Below are 16976 nucleotides of genomic sequence, written 5' to 3'. Positions count from 1 at the left end.
TCTGTGGAAATTTGAAAATGGAGAATAAAACCATTTAAAAAAAAAAAGAAATGATAAGCAACGGGAAGGTCAGGGTCCTGAATGCGCAAAGACCGAAGGTGCTCAGCAAAGCGATCACCCAGTCTACGTTTGGTCTCTCTGATATAGAGGAGACCACATTGGGAGCAGCAAATGCAATAGACCAAATTGAAAGAGGTGCAAGTAAACGCTGCTTAACCTGGAATGTGTGTTTTGGGCCTGGGATGTTATGCATGGAAGAGGTAAAGGGGCAGGTGTTACGCCTTCTGCGATTGCATGGGAAGGTGCTATGGGTGATGGGAGAGGTGTTGGGTATGGTGGAGAAGTGGACTAGATTATCCCGGAGGGAACGGTCTCTGCGGAATGCTGACAGAGGGAGTGAAGGGTAGATGTGTTTTGTGGTGGCATCACGCTGGAGTTGGTGAAAATGGTGGAGGATTACGGAGTCTGGTGGGGTGAAATGTGAGAACGAGGGGGACTCTTTCCTTGTTCTATGAGGGACGGGGCGAGGGTAGTAGCGCAGGAGATGGGCTCACACGCTGTTGAGAGCCCTGTCAACAACTGCAGGTTGACAGTTTATGCCCTGCCGAGGCCCACTTGCCTTACTTGCTGCACTGACTAGCTCAGCTTGTCCGTGCAGGAAGAGATTGGGACACAATTTTAAAATGCTGATCACCCTCGGACACCCCACAGTGGCCGCAGGACCCCTCCACTTCCCCAACCTACCACTTAGGGAGTCCTCAAGCCTCCACCCCCTCCTCACTCCAGCTCTTAAGGGCAGTGCGCCCCTGGGCCTGACCTGTGACGCGGGCAACTGGGTGCCTTGGCATTGACAGCTTGGCACTCTGGCAGTGCCACCTGGGTACCACGGTAGTGCCAGTGTACCTGTGTGTCAGTGCAAAGGTGCTTGGTAGCAGTGGGAGTGCCAGGGTTACACCCTGCGCAGAGCTCAACCACTCAGTGGCCTCTGATGGCCTGGGAGACCCCCTCAGGCGCCATCATGCCTGGTTCACATTTGTTTGCTATACCAGTGCTAAACGACGCCATGGCGAAATCTCCTAGGTGCCAGCATTTTCTGGTCCTCGGGAGAATCAGGTGCAGACATATTTAAATGAGCTTTATGTTAAGAGGAGCTCACTCGGTGAGGGTGAGATCTCTTGAGGTGTGATTTAACAGCCTCATCGAGTCGCTGAGCAGGGAGAGACGAGGCCTGTGTCTTCCTCAGAACTTGCCAACTTTATATCATTGACAAGTTTAGCTACAATACAGCCTGCCCCTTAATCCACGTCAGCAGTACATATTATAAAAATTGTTGAGGCCCCTGCATAGATTCCTGTGGCACCCCTCCCCGTCACAACCTCCCCACCCCCCCAAATAGTCACAGTTTGCCAACCTGAAAATGACCCGTTTTTCCCGTAACCGCCTCCCCGAACAGACGCCGGAATGTGGCGACTAGGGGCTTTTCACAGTAACTTCACTTGAAGCCTACTTGTGACAATAAGCAATTTCTATTTCCATCTCTCTCTTTCCTGTCAGTTCGCCAATCTTTTATCCATGCTAATATAATACTCCCAACACCATGAGCTCTTTTCTTGTGTAGTGACAATTATGGCACCTTATTGAATATCTTTTGGAAATTCAAATACACTACATCCACTGGTTCCCGTTTATCACCCTGCCTCTTACATCCTCTAGGAATTTTAATAAATTTGTCAAACATGGTTTCCCTTCCATCAAACCAAGTTGACTCCACCTGATTGGATTGTGATTTTCTCAGTGTCCTGCTGCTACTACTTTGATGGTGGATTCCAACATTTTCCCAATGGCAGATGTTAGGCTAATGGACCTATAGTTTCTTGCTTTCTATCACTCCTTTTTGGAATAAAGATGTTTGTTACATTTGTGTTTTTCTATTCCACTGCAACCTTAGAGGATTTTGGAAGTTTACAGCCACTGCATCCACTATCCCAAAGATCCTAGGGTGAAGGCTGTCAGGTCTAAGGGACTTGTCAACTGTTATTCCATTTGCCTTCCTCACACCTTTTCTCTACTAATAGTGATTGTTTTAGATTCCTCCCTCTCTTTTGCTCTGTGGTTTTCTAAATTCTTGGGATGCATTTTTTGCCTTCTACCATGAAGACCGATATAAAATGTTTGTTTAAAGTCTTTGCCATTTTCTTGTTTCCTGTTATTAATTCCCCAGTTTCATCCTTTAAGTGATCAGTGCTCACGTTAACTACCCTATACCTTTTTTTATACTTGTAGCTCTTACTGTCTTTATATTTCTTGATAGTTTACTCTCCTATTCTAATTTCCTTGTTTAGTCATCATTTGCTGGATTCTAAATTTCCCCAATCTTCTGGCCTAGCATTAATCCTTGAAGCATTGTACACCTTTTCTGTCAATTTGATATCCTCATGAACTTCCTTAGATAGCTAAGGATAGTCTCTCCTTCCCATAGTCTTTCTTTCTCAAGGGAATATATTTTGTTGAGGGTTACAAAATATTTCCTTAAGTATCTGCCACTGCTTCTCCCTTACCATTTAACCCTTTAACCCATTTCACAGTCCAGCTCTGTCTTCAAACCTTTATAATTCTCTTTATTTACATCTAAGACGCAGGGAGGGATTTTCCCCGCAATCTGCCATGTGTTTCACGGTGACGGAGCCTGCCTGTTATTGGCCGGCGGTTGGATCTTCTGGTCCCGCTGTTGTCAATGGGGTTTCATGATAAATGCACACCTCGTTGCTGGGAAACCCATGGGTTGTGCCATTGGCTGGATAGGATGATCTCACCAGCACGAGCGGCCAGAATATTCTGACCACTAATTTCCTAACCAAATTCCTAACCCTAACCCTAATTATGATCACTCTTGCCTAAAGGATCCTTTACTATGAGATCATTAATTAATTCTGTCTCATTAAACCTTTTTCACAATAGCAGGCCTAAAAGCAGGTTGGTTTCAGATGGCTTCTTCTAAGCAACTTTTCAGGATACACTCTTATGAACCAATTTTTAAGGCTACCGTTGCTAATTTGATTTAACCAATCTTTCTGAAGGTTAAAACCACTCATGATTTTGTTGCAAGTCCTTTCTCTTCAACCCCATTACTTGATGTATACTCTGTCCTTCAATGCAGGTTCTGTTAGGTGGCCTATAAGCTATCTTCTTCCCCATGCTGTTTCTTATGTTTTATGTCTTTTTAAATTCTTTACTTTTGTGTTGCTTTTAAATTAAATGTTTCTTTCCCTTTCTCTCCATTGCTCTCTGCTGAAGATTGGTGCACAGTACTCCTCCAGTTACAAGAGGCAGCTTGCTGCCCTTTCCAATTCTCAGTGTCTTGAAAGACACAACAGAATGGTGGTAGACACAGTTGAATGTACCAATATGTTAAGTAATATATTCTGGATGTAAGATTAAGGACGGGATTTACCGTGCAACCTGCTTGTTTTCAGTGGCAGGAGGCAGCCTGCCATTGGTTGGCGGTAGGATCTTCTGGTCCTCCCGTTGTCAAAGGGGTATTCCATTGAATGCACCCTCTGTGCTCTGTCTGTGGGACAGGTGTGAATGGCTGGAAAGTTCCAGCCCAAAGCATGAAATACATCTTAAATGGTGAATCCTTAAATAGAGTAAAGGAGCAGAGGAAGAAATTGACGAAAACGCAGCACAGCATAATCTGCAGAAGAACTCTCGTGAAAATGGGTTTTAATACTAAAGGTAGGTTTGCATGGGTGGTGGAGAATGAATGTCAATGGATGGAACAGTGAAGAAATGCATTGCATTAAAAGGGACAAACTGGTTGACAATGAACAGGGAGAAGTAGATGACAATTAAAAGTAAAATAGACAGTAACTGGAAGAGGAAAAATAATATGGATGGGCCTGGATCTTGCAGTTGTAATGATGGTTAAACTGTCAACATTCAATGTCATTACTGTACGAAACTGACAGCAACTTAGGAATCTGCACATGCATAGTTAAATGGGGAAATCTAGAGGTCGCTGATGGTAATTCCCTACTCCTCTCCAGATATGCAAATAAAGTCCTCCCAACTCCCCCGTTTCCTGGAGGAGATTAGCTCCAAGAACACTCAAGAAGGTGGACACCATCCAGAACAGTGCACTCTCCTACCCCCCCCCCCACCCTTTAAACATTTACTGGTGCGCAGTGACAGTAGGGTGTACAATGTACAAAATGCATTGCAGAAACGTGCCATGGCTCCTTCATTGCATCTTCTAAACCCACAAACTCTCGCTGCAAAAGACGAGGGCAGCAGATGCTTGGGAACATCTTCACCTGCAAGTTTCCCTCAAAGCCACACACCATCCTGACTTGGAACCGTATCACTGTTCATTCACTGTGGCTCGTTCAAAATCCTGGCACCCCCTCAACAGCACTGTGAGTGTTACTACAGCACATGGATTGCAGCGATTCAATAAGGCGGCTCACCACCACCTCGAGGGCATTTCGGGATGGTCTGTAAATGCTGGTCTTTTCAGTGATACCCACCTCCCATGAATGAATGAATGAAAAGAAAATGATGAAATTCAATTAAAATCAATCATTTGACATGAACTCTAGTTGTTATGCTCCTGTCCTCATCAGAAGAACTCCTGAAATTTCAAGTTGTGTTTTTTGAGCGAGGTGTAACTGGGTTTTAATGACATTCAATGGCATTATCACTGCTGGACAACTCTGAAACATTAAGTTTACATTCATAGAATGGCGCATTTCTGCATTCCGTGATGATTTCTAACATAATTCTTAAAGTATATTGAACTTTTCAGGTTTGTTTATGATGATTTGGCATCCACCTTTGTCTTGCATGTTTATCTCAATCTTTAGTTTTGCCCTCGTTTTAGTTTGCCACCCTTGTTTTTAACACCATGGGCATGACGTCTGCAAACTCCTGCCAAAATCCCCTAAGCTTTGGGCATGTCCAAAACATGTGGACATGGTTCGCTGCCCCCCCGCACACCTTGCACACGTATCTTCTACACAAAAGAACCTGCTCATCCGGGCCACTGTCATGTGAGCCCGGTGAACCACCTTAAACTGCATCAGGCTGAGCCTGGCGCATGTTGTGGACGCGTTGACTCTACTCAACGCATTCGCCCAGAGACCATCCTCTATCCTCCTAACTCCTATTCCCACTTGCGCTTTAGCTCCTCAGTCTGCGTGCCCTCTGACCCCATGAGCTCCTTATAGATGTCGGAGACCTTCCCTTCTCCCTCCCACACTCTGGAAACTACCCTATCCTGAATCCTTGGTGGTCGGAGCGGGAAGGTTGAGACCTGTCTACGTAGGAAGTCCCGCACCTGCAGGTACCTGAATTTGTTTCCCCTCGCCAATCCAAATTTCTCCTCCAGCGCTCTCAAGCTAGGAAAGCTCCCTTCTATAAACATATTCCCCATCCTCTTAGTTTCTGCCCTCTGCCATCTCCAAAACGCCCCGTCCATCCTTCCCGCGCGCGGCAAACTGGTGACTATTGCAGATTGGAGACCAGACTGATGCTCCCTCCGCTCCCACATGCTTCCTCCATTGTCCCCAGACTCACAGGGCAGCCACCACCACGGGACTGGTGGAGTACTGTGCCGGTGGGAACGGCAGAGGCGCTGTTATCAACGCCCCAAACTGGTGCCCTTACATGAGGCCGCCTCCATACGCTCCCATGCCGACCATCCCCCCACCACCCACTTCCTGATCATGGCTATATTCGCCGCCCAATAATAGTTACTGAAGTTTGGCAGCGTCAGCCCGCCCTTTCCCCGGCTCCACACAAGCATCCCCTTTTTTACTTGCGGGGTTTTGCCCGCCCTTACAAAGCCAGTGATAACTTTGTTAACCCGTTTAAAAAAGGTCCGCGGAATAAAGATGGGGAGATTCTGGAACACAAACAGGAATCTCGGAAGGACCATCATCTTCACCGTCTGGACCCTCCCAGCAAATGACAACGGGAGCGCGTCCCACCTACGAAAATCATCCTTCATTTGGTCTACCAGACGGGCCTGATTAAGTTTGTGCAACCGTTCCCATTCCCGCGCCACTTGGATGCCTAGGTACCTAAAACTTCCCCCTACCACTCTAAACGGCAGTTCCCCCAGTCACCTCTCCTGTCCGAAAACCAGCCACATTCCCCCAGAATCCTCATGATTTCTTCCATCCCCTCCACTGGGTCCGATACATACAGGAGCAGGCTGGCTGCGTAAAGCAAAACTCTGTGTTCCACTCTCCCCGGACCAAACCCTTCCAGCCCCTTGAGGCTCTCAGTGCAATTGCCAGCGGCTCTATAGCTAGCGCGAACAACAGTGGGGAGAAGGGGCATCCCTGTCTCATCTCCCGATGTAGCCTAAAATGGTCCAATGTCATCCTATTCGTCCGTACGCTCGCCTCAGGAGCTGATACATCAACCTGACCCAGTCAATAAAGCCCTGCCCAAATCCGAACCGTCTCAGTACCTCCCACAGCTATTCCCATTCTACTCGATCAAAAGCCTTCTCTGCATCCATTGCGACCACTACCTCCACCTCCCTACCTTCTCGGGGCATCGTGATCGCATTTAGCAACCTTCTTACATTGGACACCAACTGCCTTCCCTTAACGAACCCCGTCTGGTCCTCCCCAATCACGTCCGGAACACAGTCTTCAATCCTAGAGGACAAAATTTTGGCCAGCAGTTTGGCGTCCACATTCACTAGGGATATCGGCCTGTAGGACCCACACAGCTCCAGATCTTTATCCCGCTTCAGGATCGTGGCCTGTGACATCATCGGGGGAAGCACCCCTCTCTCCCTTGCCTAATTGAATGTCCTCATCAACAGCGGCCCCAATATCCCAGAGAACCTTTTATAGAACTCCACTGGGTACCCATCCGGCCCCGGAACTTTACCCGACTACATGGCCTTCGCTATCTCTTCGATCCCGATCGGGGCCCGCAGCCCTTCTATCAGCTCCCCGTCCACCTTCGGGAAATTCAGCCCCCCTAGGAAGTGCCTCATCCCCTCCAGCCCAGGTGGACGTTCCAACCCATACAAGCCTACTATAAAACTCCTTAAACGCCTTATTCACCCCTGCTGAGTCTCCCACCAGGTTCCCGTCTCCATCCTTTACTTTCCCTATCTCCCTGGCTGCCTCCCTCTTTCTAAGCTGCTGTGCAAGCATTCTACTGGCCTTCTCTCCATGCTCATAAATCGCCCCCCTCGCCTTTCTCAGCTGCACTACCGCCCTTCCTGTGGGTAACAAGCCGAACTCCGCATGTAGCATCCGACATTCCCTTAGAAGCCCTGCCTCTGGGGTCTTCGCAACTGCCTGTCGACCTGTCCTGTCTACCTTCTCCCTGTGGGCCTGTATCGAGATCAGCTCCCCTCTAACCACCGTCTTCAATGCCTCCCTGACCACCGCTGCCGTGATTTCCCCCGTGTCATTGACCTCCAGGTAATTCTGAATACATTTCCTCAACCGCCCGCACACCTCCTGGTCCGCTAACAGTCCCACGTCTAACCTCCAGTGCAGGCGCTGATTACTGTCTTTACTAACCTGTAGGTCAACCCAGCGCAAGGCATGGTCTGAGATTGTGATCGCCGAGTATCCTGTGTCCACCACCCCCGTCTGTAGAGCCCTGCTCTGAATAAAGAAATCAATCCGGGAGTACACTTTATGCACGTGTGAGTAGAAGGAGAACTCCTTTACTCTTGGCTGCCCAAATCTCCATGGGTCCCCCCCCCCCCCCAATCTGCTCCATGAACCCTTTTAGCTCCTTCGCCATTGCTGGCACCCTGCCCATTTTTGAGCTTGTCCAGTCTAAACCAGGGTCAATAACTATTGATGTCCCCTCCCATGACCAGCTTATGCGAATCCAGGTCCGGTATCTTCCCCAGCATCCTCTTTATAAACTCCACATCATCCCAGTTTGGTGCGTATACATTTACTAGTACCACCTGCACACCCTCCAATTTCCCACTGACCATAATGTACCGGCCTCCCCCATCCAAAACTATTCTTCCCGCCACAAACACCACTCACTTGTTGATCAGGACCGCGACCCCTCTGGTCTTCCGAGTCCAGTCCCGAGTCAAAACCTGTCTGATCCATCCCTTCCTTAATCTGATCTGATCAGCTACTCGAAGGTGCGTCTCCTGCAGAATTACCATGTCTGCCTTCAGTCCTCTCAAATGCACGAACACGCGTGTCCTCTTGACCGGCCCATTGAGCCCTCTTACATTCCAGGTGATCAGTCTAGTTGGGGGGCTCATTGCCTCCCCCCCCCCCCCCCTTCGCCGATCAGCCGTCCCCTCTCTTGGGCCAGTCGCTAGCCTGCGCGCCACGCCTCCGTCGGCCCGCCCCCAGGCAGCCTCCACCCCCGACCTCCTCTCTGTCCCTCCCCATTGTCTGACAGCGAAACCCCCCCCCCACCAGTTGAACACAAAAAAAAGATCCAGCATCTGAACAAACACACCTCCATCATCCCCCAACAGTGCAAATGCAAACGTTGCCTCACTCAGCTCTGCAACTGGCCCCGGCTCCATACAGCAGGCATTACAAATAGCATCCGAAAAAACAAACGTTTTTTTGAAAGACATAAACGTTACAGCAAAATTCAAAATTCTCAGTCCGACACCAGTCCTTTCCTTTTCGCAAAGTCCAGTGCTTCGTCAGGCGATTCGAATTAGAAATATTGCTCCTCGTATGTGACCCAGAGGCGGGTCCCAGATACAAAAGCCCGAACTTCACCTTTTTCTTGAAAAGGGTCGACCTGATCTGGTTAAACCCCGCTCTTCTCCTGGCCACCTCCGCACTCCGGTCTTGATAGATCCGTAGGATACTGTTGTCCCATTTGCAGCTCCGTGTCTGCTTGGCCCACTGTAAAACGCACTCCTTGTCAAGATATCTGTGGAATCTCACCACCATTGCTCTTGGGGGGGGGGGGGGGGGTGGGGGGCGAGGGGAGGGGGGGTCGGTCTCCCATTCGCGACTTCCTCGCAAGTGCTCTGTGAGCCCTATCCACCCCCAAGGGTCGGGGGAATGCCCCATCTCCCAGCAGCATCTCTAACATGGCTGCTATGTATACCCCAGCGTCCGTTCCTTCGGATCCCTCCGGGAGCTCAACCTTTTGCCGGCGGGACCTGTTCTCTAGGTCCTCCACCTTCTCCAGGAGCCTTTTCTGCTGGTCTCTTCAGCATCCCCAGCTCCAACTCCACCGCTGTTTGATGTTCCTCCTGCTCAGCCAGCGCCTTCTCTACTTTTTGGAGCGCCCGATCTTGGGCATCCAATCTAAGTTCCAGCCGCGAAATTGCCTCTTTAATCGGGTCCAGGCAGTCCTGCTTCTGTTTGGCGAAGCCGTCCTGGATAATTTGCATCAACTGCTCCGTTGACCGCTGGGTCTGCAAGCCAGAGGTCCAGTCCTCCGCCATGCTTCCCCCCGACGCAGCTTCAGCCCAAGCCTTCTCTGTCCTTCTGTTTCTGCCTTTGCGAGCACGCCTAGTCCTCCTGTTAATGCACCGATGTGGGAATTCAGTACACAATTGCCTCTGTCTTCAGTTTTACAGTTCAAGTCCGGTAAAAAATCGGGGGAAAAGGACCAAAAGTCCGACCCGAGCGGGAGCCACCAAATGTGCAACTTACTCCTTCATAGCCACCACCGGAAGTCGAGAAATTATATTCTAAACACAGCCCATTAATTGATATTTTTAGTGGGTAGTTATGTGAAATGCAAGTTCTGTTCCCTTGGATAATTATAGAATCATAGAATTTGCAGTGCAGAAGGAGGCTATTCGGCCCATCGAGTCTGCACCGGCCCTTGGAAAGAGCACCAAGCCCACGCCTCCACCCTATCCCCATAACCCAGTAACCCATATTTTGGACACGTAAGAGCAATTTAGCATGGCCAATTCACCAAACCTGCACATCTTTGGACTGTGGGAGGAGCACCTGGATGAAACCCACACAGACACTGGGAGAAAGTGCGGATTCCGCACAGACAGTGACCCAAGCCAGGAATCAAACCTGGGACCCTGGAGCTGTGAAGCAACTGTGCTAACCACTGTGCTACTGTGCCGCCCTGGATCTATGATCACCAGGTACAAGACAAAGATTTGTGTCAAAGGTGCCCAAGGCAAGTGATTGGTTAGTCCTTGAAATAGAGCAACCCCAAGTTGGTGTGATTCATTGCCAAACCAGTTTCAGCTCCAGATATATGAATTCAGCAGGAGCAGGCAGGAACGTACCTTTTTGATATAAGTTGCGTTCTGTGTGTGCACAGTTTTCTCCATCCAAAGACACTGGCGTTTCTGGATAAATTTTGATTAAACAAAACATTGATTATTTCTTCAGGACCCGCTTTGTACTCCTACAACAATGCAGTATTCACCCCCGAGGATTGGCATGGGATTCAGGAAATTGCGAGAAGTAGGAAAAGAGACGATCCGCTGAAAGTTGGACGATTTGGGATTGGTTTCAATTCTGTCTATCATATAACAGGTAAGTGAATTGTCCTTTGTGTTTTGCAGAGTACCTGCTCTGAATGAAACACTTTGGTGCAACGTTAAATTGGAATTTGTTCAGGAGTTTGTTTTGTTTCATTTTTGTGAGCAGGTTTTGCATGCAGCTTGTCTTTGTTACACCTGAGTGTGTTAAAATGATGAATAAAGAGAAAGGAAAGCAGTTATTTTATGATGGTTACTTTGGACATGGAGCTGGAAATTTAAAAGCATGTGCCAATCTGTGAGCATTCCCTCACCAACGGAAAGATTTGTGGTAATTGGCAAAATAGCAAAAGGTGACATGAGAAAAAGCATCCATGCGGCAAGGTGTTATGATCTGAAATGCACTGCCTGAAAGTTTGGAGGCTATGACAATACTGACGACAGCTGCACAAAATCCTGCCTTATCTTAGTAATTGACTGAAGCCATTGTTTTCTGTCGCTGTGCCAAAGTCGGCTCTCTAGCAACTGACTCCATCTCTGGCCACAGTCTGAGACTAAACCAATCGATTCATACTTGACTATGGGATGAACCAATCCACCCACTTGTTTGCTGTATTACTAAGTTTACCTATTTTCACCCCGTTGCCCAAATTCGGCCCTGACTCAGCACATTGGCTGTTGAAACCCTCATCCTTGCCTTTGTTACCTGTAGACTCGACTATTCCAGTGTACTCTTGGTAGGTCTCTCATGTTCTATTCATCATAAGAACATAAGAACTAGGAACAGGAGTAGGCCATCTGGCCCCTCGAGCCTGCTCCGCCATTTAATGAGATCATGGCTGATCTTTGTGGACTCAGCTCCACTCTCCGGCCCGTACACCATATCCCCAAATCTCTTTATTCTTTAGAAAGGCATCTATCTTTTTCTTAAAAACGTTTAAAGAAGGAGACTCAACTGCTTCACTGGGCAAGGAATTCCAGAGATTCACAACCCTTTTGGTGAAGAAGTTCCTCCTACACTCCGTCCTAAATCTACCTCCCCTTATTTTGAGGCTATGCCCCCTAGTTCTGCTTTCCCCGACCAGTGGAAACAACCTGCCCGCATCTATCCTATCTATTCCCTTCATAATTTTATATGTCTCAATAAGATCCCCCCGCATCCTTCTAAACTCCAATGAGTACAGTCCCAGTCTACTCAACCTCTCATCATAATCTAATCCCCATAACTCTGGGATCAACCTAGTGAATCTCCTCTGCACTCCCTCCAGTGCCAATATGTCCTTTCTCAGGTAAGGAGACCAAAACTGAACACAATACTCCAGATGCGGCCTCACCAACACCCTATACAATTGCAGCATAACCTCACTAGTCTTGAACTCCATCCCTCTAGCAATGAAAGACAAAACTCGATTAGCCTTCTTAATCACCCGTTGCACCTGCACACCAACGTTTTGCGACTCGTGCACCAGCACACCCAGGTCCCTCTGCACAGCAGCATGTTTTAACATCTTACCGTTTAAATAATAATCCATTCTGCTGTTATTCCTCCCAAAATGGATAGCTTGACGTCATCCAAACCTCCATTGTGCCTGTCTTAATTCATACCAAGTCTCATTCACCTTGGCCCCCAGTCAAGCAACATCCTGATAAAGTTTTCATCCTTGTTTGCAAATGTCTTCATGACCTTGCCCTCCCTTTCTCCGTAATCTCCTCCAGCCCCACAACTTCTAAGCTACCTGTGCTTTTCTGATTCTGATCTCTTGAACATTCTGATTTTATTCACTCCAGCATTGGATGCCATGCCTTCATTTGCTCTGGATTTCCCTCCTTAAACGTCTCCACCTCCTTTATGACGCTCCCTGAAATCTTCCTCTTTGACTAAGCTTTTAGTCATCTAACTTAATGGCTGGGTTATTCTGGGCCCCTTGTGGTGTGTTTTCCCGCAGTGGAGGAGGCTCACCATTGGCTTTGGTGGGATCTCCTGGTCCCATGGAAGTCTATGGCGTTTAGCATGACTCACCCATCTTGCCGCTGGGGGCACTATATAAACATATTTTGTCCTCAAAATGATTCAGGTCTGATTTTATATGACATCAGTTGTTTAGCTCATATTGTTGCTTCAACTTGGCGAATTCTTGCAAAATTTTACTCAGTTTTAAAAAGCTCAATAGCAAAATTCAAGTTTGGGTTCGGAAAAACTGACTGATGTCAAGACTCGGCTCTAATGAGACAAAAGCTTCCTCAGCCTCAAGAAGCCCATTTATTTACTTAGCAGCCAACCATATGTCTCAAAACATTGGCCCTCATGTAACACCCAGCTGCAGGTTATAAATTAGGAAAACAAATCAACATATCCGTGGAAATATAATGTTTAGCAAATGGTCACAATTGTAGTAAAATCATGTCATAATTTGACTTGCCTGCACGAGTCCCTGATATTTTGAGGTTTCACAAAATCTGTATGGTGAAAACTTGGTGGCAATGATTATGAGATGGAACGATGGAAGTTGCCAGGAAAACTAGGGAGTTGCTGTGTGCGTATATGCGTGCTTGCCTATATCATTGTGCGCAGTCAACACCACCGGAACATCGGTTCAGCTCACCAACCTCTGTGAAGGAATATCTCATTGGACTTTGATTTTGGACTCTGGAACCCACATGAACTAATATCAATTTTCTCTGTGGTCGCTGTACTGTAAAATTGTCTTTTCTCTATCCCTCCCTTTACTGTCTTGAGTGTGGAAGTGATATTATGACCTTCTTTTTGCCTTTTGAATGCGTGCAATGAATTAACCCTTCAAGTTCAACCTATCTCGAGTTTGCTCTGGGTTATTAATCGGACATTTGATCACACAAAAACGGAAGGGTTAGGAAATATGCAACTGCCTATAAAGACGGAAACAAATCAAAAGAGCTTTCTGTTTATGGGTGGATGATGTGTGTTTAAATTTATCGCCCCCATCCCCCAAAGTTCCTGTCCGTAACACATGGTTGGAGCCTGGTCTGCTTTCTTAACCCAAATCCTGAGCAGAAGAGCACAGGTGGTTTCCCTGCCAGACCAGTGTGATGGATTGAGGGATTGAAGTAGCCCATAAACGCAAGTTTTTTTTCCTCTTCCTCCACTGTAGTAAAAAGCAGGAATTCCCTATGCTGCTCAGTAACTTCCCCACTGTGCATGGAGGTTGAAATTGTGCTGCTGATCAGAGATAATGGTATTGAGGAGCAAATGAACAGTAGTAATAAAAACAGAGGGCGGCATGTGGCGCAGTGGATAGCGCTGGGACTGCGGCGCTGAGGACCGGGTTCGAATAGCGGCGCTGGGTCACTGTCCATGTGGAGTTTGCACATTCTCCCCATGTCTGCGTGGGTTTCACCCCCACAACCCAAAGATGTGCAGTTAGTGGTGGATTGGCCATGCTAAATTGCCCCTTAAATGAAAAAAAAAAATAATTGGGTACTCTAAATTTAAAAAATAAAATAAAATAAATAAAAGAATAAAAACAGAAATCTCTGGCAGTAACTCAGACTGCGTGGAGTCAGAAACAGTGTTAATGTTTCAAGTCAGAACTTTATTTTTGTCTCAGATTTTAGATTTTCAGTTTATTTCAGACTTCCAGCTTGTGTGCTAGTTTGATTTTGTATACATTTTATACATTAATGATTTATATACATTAATAGTTGCCACAATTATTTATTTAATAAGTTCATTACTCTGTATAGATTTATTAAGATATACTGAAGAATACTTTTTTCCACAGATGCACCAGGCATATTTAGTGGGACTCAAATTGGAATATTGGATCCCCATCAATCACTCTTTGGTTCCCATGAATCAGGTCAAAGTTGGAATCTAACAAGTGATCGTGAAGAGATTAATGAGCATCCAGACCAATTTGCACCATATGTTGGAATCTTTGACAGCACCAAAGAAGTCTTTAAAGATGGCTTTTTTCCTGGTACCATATTCAGGTTCCCTCTCCGTAAGAAACCATCCTACATAAGCACTAATCTGTACAATAAAGATAAAGTTCTTGAATTGTTTGAGTCATTCAAAGCAGATGCGAGTTCTCTTCTACTTTTTCTGAAAAATGTGCAGAGTGTAACTTTGTACATGCGGGAGTCCAATGGCACAGAGAGGATCCGCTTCAAAGTGACTGCCTCTGAGGGTAAAGAGCTCAAACATGAGAGGCCAAACTCCTTAAATATGCTAAGGACTGCTGCAGATCGCTACTGCAATAATATTCCAAGCAACAATATAACTTGTGTGACCTACCATGTAAACATAGTGACTGAAGATGTAACTTCAAAAGATACAGAAGAAATGTCTTGGCTCGTTTGCAACAGTGTGGGTGGCCGTGGGATGTGCAATGAGCTGGATTGTTTGGCTGAAGACCTGAAGTACATTCCGAATATTGCTATTGCCATGCCTCTCCTGCATAGTGAGGAGGAGAAAGGAGCTGTACCTGAGTTTGTAGGACGAGCATTCTGCTTCCTTCCTCTACCTCCTGGTGAAGAAAGCAAGACTGGTCTGCCAGTTCACATCAGTGGCTTCTTTGGATTAACAGATAACAGGAGGAGTATTAAGTGGAGAGAAGTGGACCAATGGAGAGACCCCGCTGCTCTATGGAATGAACTCCTTATTAACAATGTAGTTCCAAAGACTTACGTCACCCTGGTTCTTGAAGCTGTGAAACGAATGCAGGCTGAAAAAGATCAGGATTCGCCATTAACTCCGGAGGCCATTCACAAAGTATGGCCTGATGTCAGCAAGATCCGAGTGCACTGGAAACCGATTGTAGAGCCTCTTTTTAAGGAACTGATTCAGCATCCCGTAATCTATTCAATGAGTAACCGTTGGGTGCAAGTTGACTCGGTTTATTTCTGTGAAATGGACAATGGCAAAGACTGCACCGAGACCGTTCTCAACTTCCTCAATAAGGCAGGAGTACAGATAGCCCGAGTGCCTGAGAATGTCTTTAACGCTGTACAGGCCTACAGCCCTGATGCAAAGAGCCTAAAGAGAGTCAGCCCTGCGCTGGTACGGCAGGTGATTAGGAAATTCAGGCATCGTGGCAGCGCAGAGGAAAAGCTTCAGCTTCTGGAGTATGTGCTGATTGATCACAACTTTGGAGAACTGATTGGGCTGGAGCTGCTACCATTACAGAATGGAAATTTCATATCTTTTGACTCTTCCTCGGCAGATAAGGATGCCATTTACATTACCACAGATGATCATCCCAGGTAACATTTCAACATTGTTACTTATTATAATGACATGAAGTGGCAATGTTGGGGATTATTGTTCAGGAGCGTCATTGATATTTACATTTACGGGGTGGAGGTGGGTGGGATACAGAACCGAATGGTCAGTTTTGACTCTTAGGAGAGTTAACAATTATACATACATGACGGAAGAAATCAGCTAAGGAAGTTTGACAATATTACGAGAGATATCTTTGCTAATGTGCCAGAAGTACAGGATTTTGAATTGTATCCCGTGTGGGGAAACTGATAAGCAACTATTAATTAGTTGCAGATGAGCAGAAAATTGTAATGCTATTTAATAAGCATTGGAAAGGTTGACGATGCTTAAAGTGGATAATTTGCCTGGTCCGAAAGTCTTGCATTCCAAATTGCCAAAGAAAGTGGGTGTGGAGATGATGAACGTAAGAACTAGGAGCAGGAGTAGGCAATTCAGCCCCTCCAGTCTGGTCCGCCATTCAATACGATCATGGCTGATCTCTTCTTGGCCTCAATCCACTTAACCTGCCTGTACGCCATAACCCTTCAACCCATTACTAATTTAAAATCTGTCTATCTCCTCAAGTTTTCTCAAAGTCCCAGCATCCACCGCACTCTGGGATATTGAATTCCACAGAGGTAGTGAATTTTACAGATTCATGAAAAAAGTAATTTTTCCCAATCTGTTTTAATCTGCTATCCCTTTATCCTAAAACTATGATCTCCCTTTCTATAATGCCCCACAAGAGGAAGCACCGCCTCCATGTCAACTTTTTCAGTACCTTTTCTTTTATCATCTTGCATACCTCTCATTCTTCAAAGAGATGATGTGATGATGCCGGCGTTTGACTGGGGTGAGCACAGTAAGAAGTCTTACAACTCCAGGTTAAAGTCCAACAGGTTTGTTTCGAATCACTAGCTTTCGGAGCACAGCTCCTTCCTCTGAGGAACAAACCTGTTGGACTTTAACCTGGTGTTGTAAGACTTCTTACTCTTCTAAGAGAGAGAGTATAGGCCTAAACTGCTCAATCTCTACATCAGACAAACCCCATATCTCTGGAATCAATTTCGTGAACCTTCTCTGAATTGCCTCTAATACAACTACATCCCTCTGCAAATAAGGGGACCAAAACTGTCCACTGTACTCCAGGTCCGGTCTCACCAATGCCTTGTATAATAATAACCTTTATTGTCACAAGTAGGCTTACATTAACACTGCAATGAAGTTACTGTGAAAATCCCCTAGTCGCCACATTCCAGCGCTTGTTCGGGTACACAGAGGGAGAATTCAGAATGC

The 16976-nt window shown here is 46.5% G+C and overlaps 1 protein-coding gene across 2 annotated transcripts in view; it reads left to right on the top strand.

The window, feature by feature from the left end:
- sacs (sacsin molecular chaperone) overlaps positions 1–16976 on the top strand; it is a 155715-nt gene that overhangs the window by 82849 nt on the left and 55890 nt on the right. For both annotated transcript variants that reach the window (XM_072476859.1, XM_072476858.1), the window contains exons 7-8: positions 10347–10493; positions 14197–15679. In XM_072476859.1, coding sequence (XP_072332960.1) covers positions 10347–10493; positions 14197–15679 — 1630 coding nt within the window. The remainder of the gene's footprint in view (positions 1–10346; positions 10494–14196; positions 15680–16976) is intronic.

Source organism: Scyliorhinus torazame, chromosome 15, assembly GCF_047496885.1.
Source record: "Scyliorhinus torazame isolate Kashiwa2021f chromosome 15, sScyTor2.1, whole genome shotgun sequence".
In the NCBI taxonomy this organism is placed as follows: Eukaryota; Metazoa; Chordata; class Chondrichthyes; order Carcharhiniformes; family Scyliorhinidae; genus Scyliorhinus; species Scyliorhinus torazame.
Note: the sequence above shows the minus strand (reverse complement) of the source record. Positions and strands in the feature narration are given on the sequence as shown.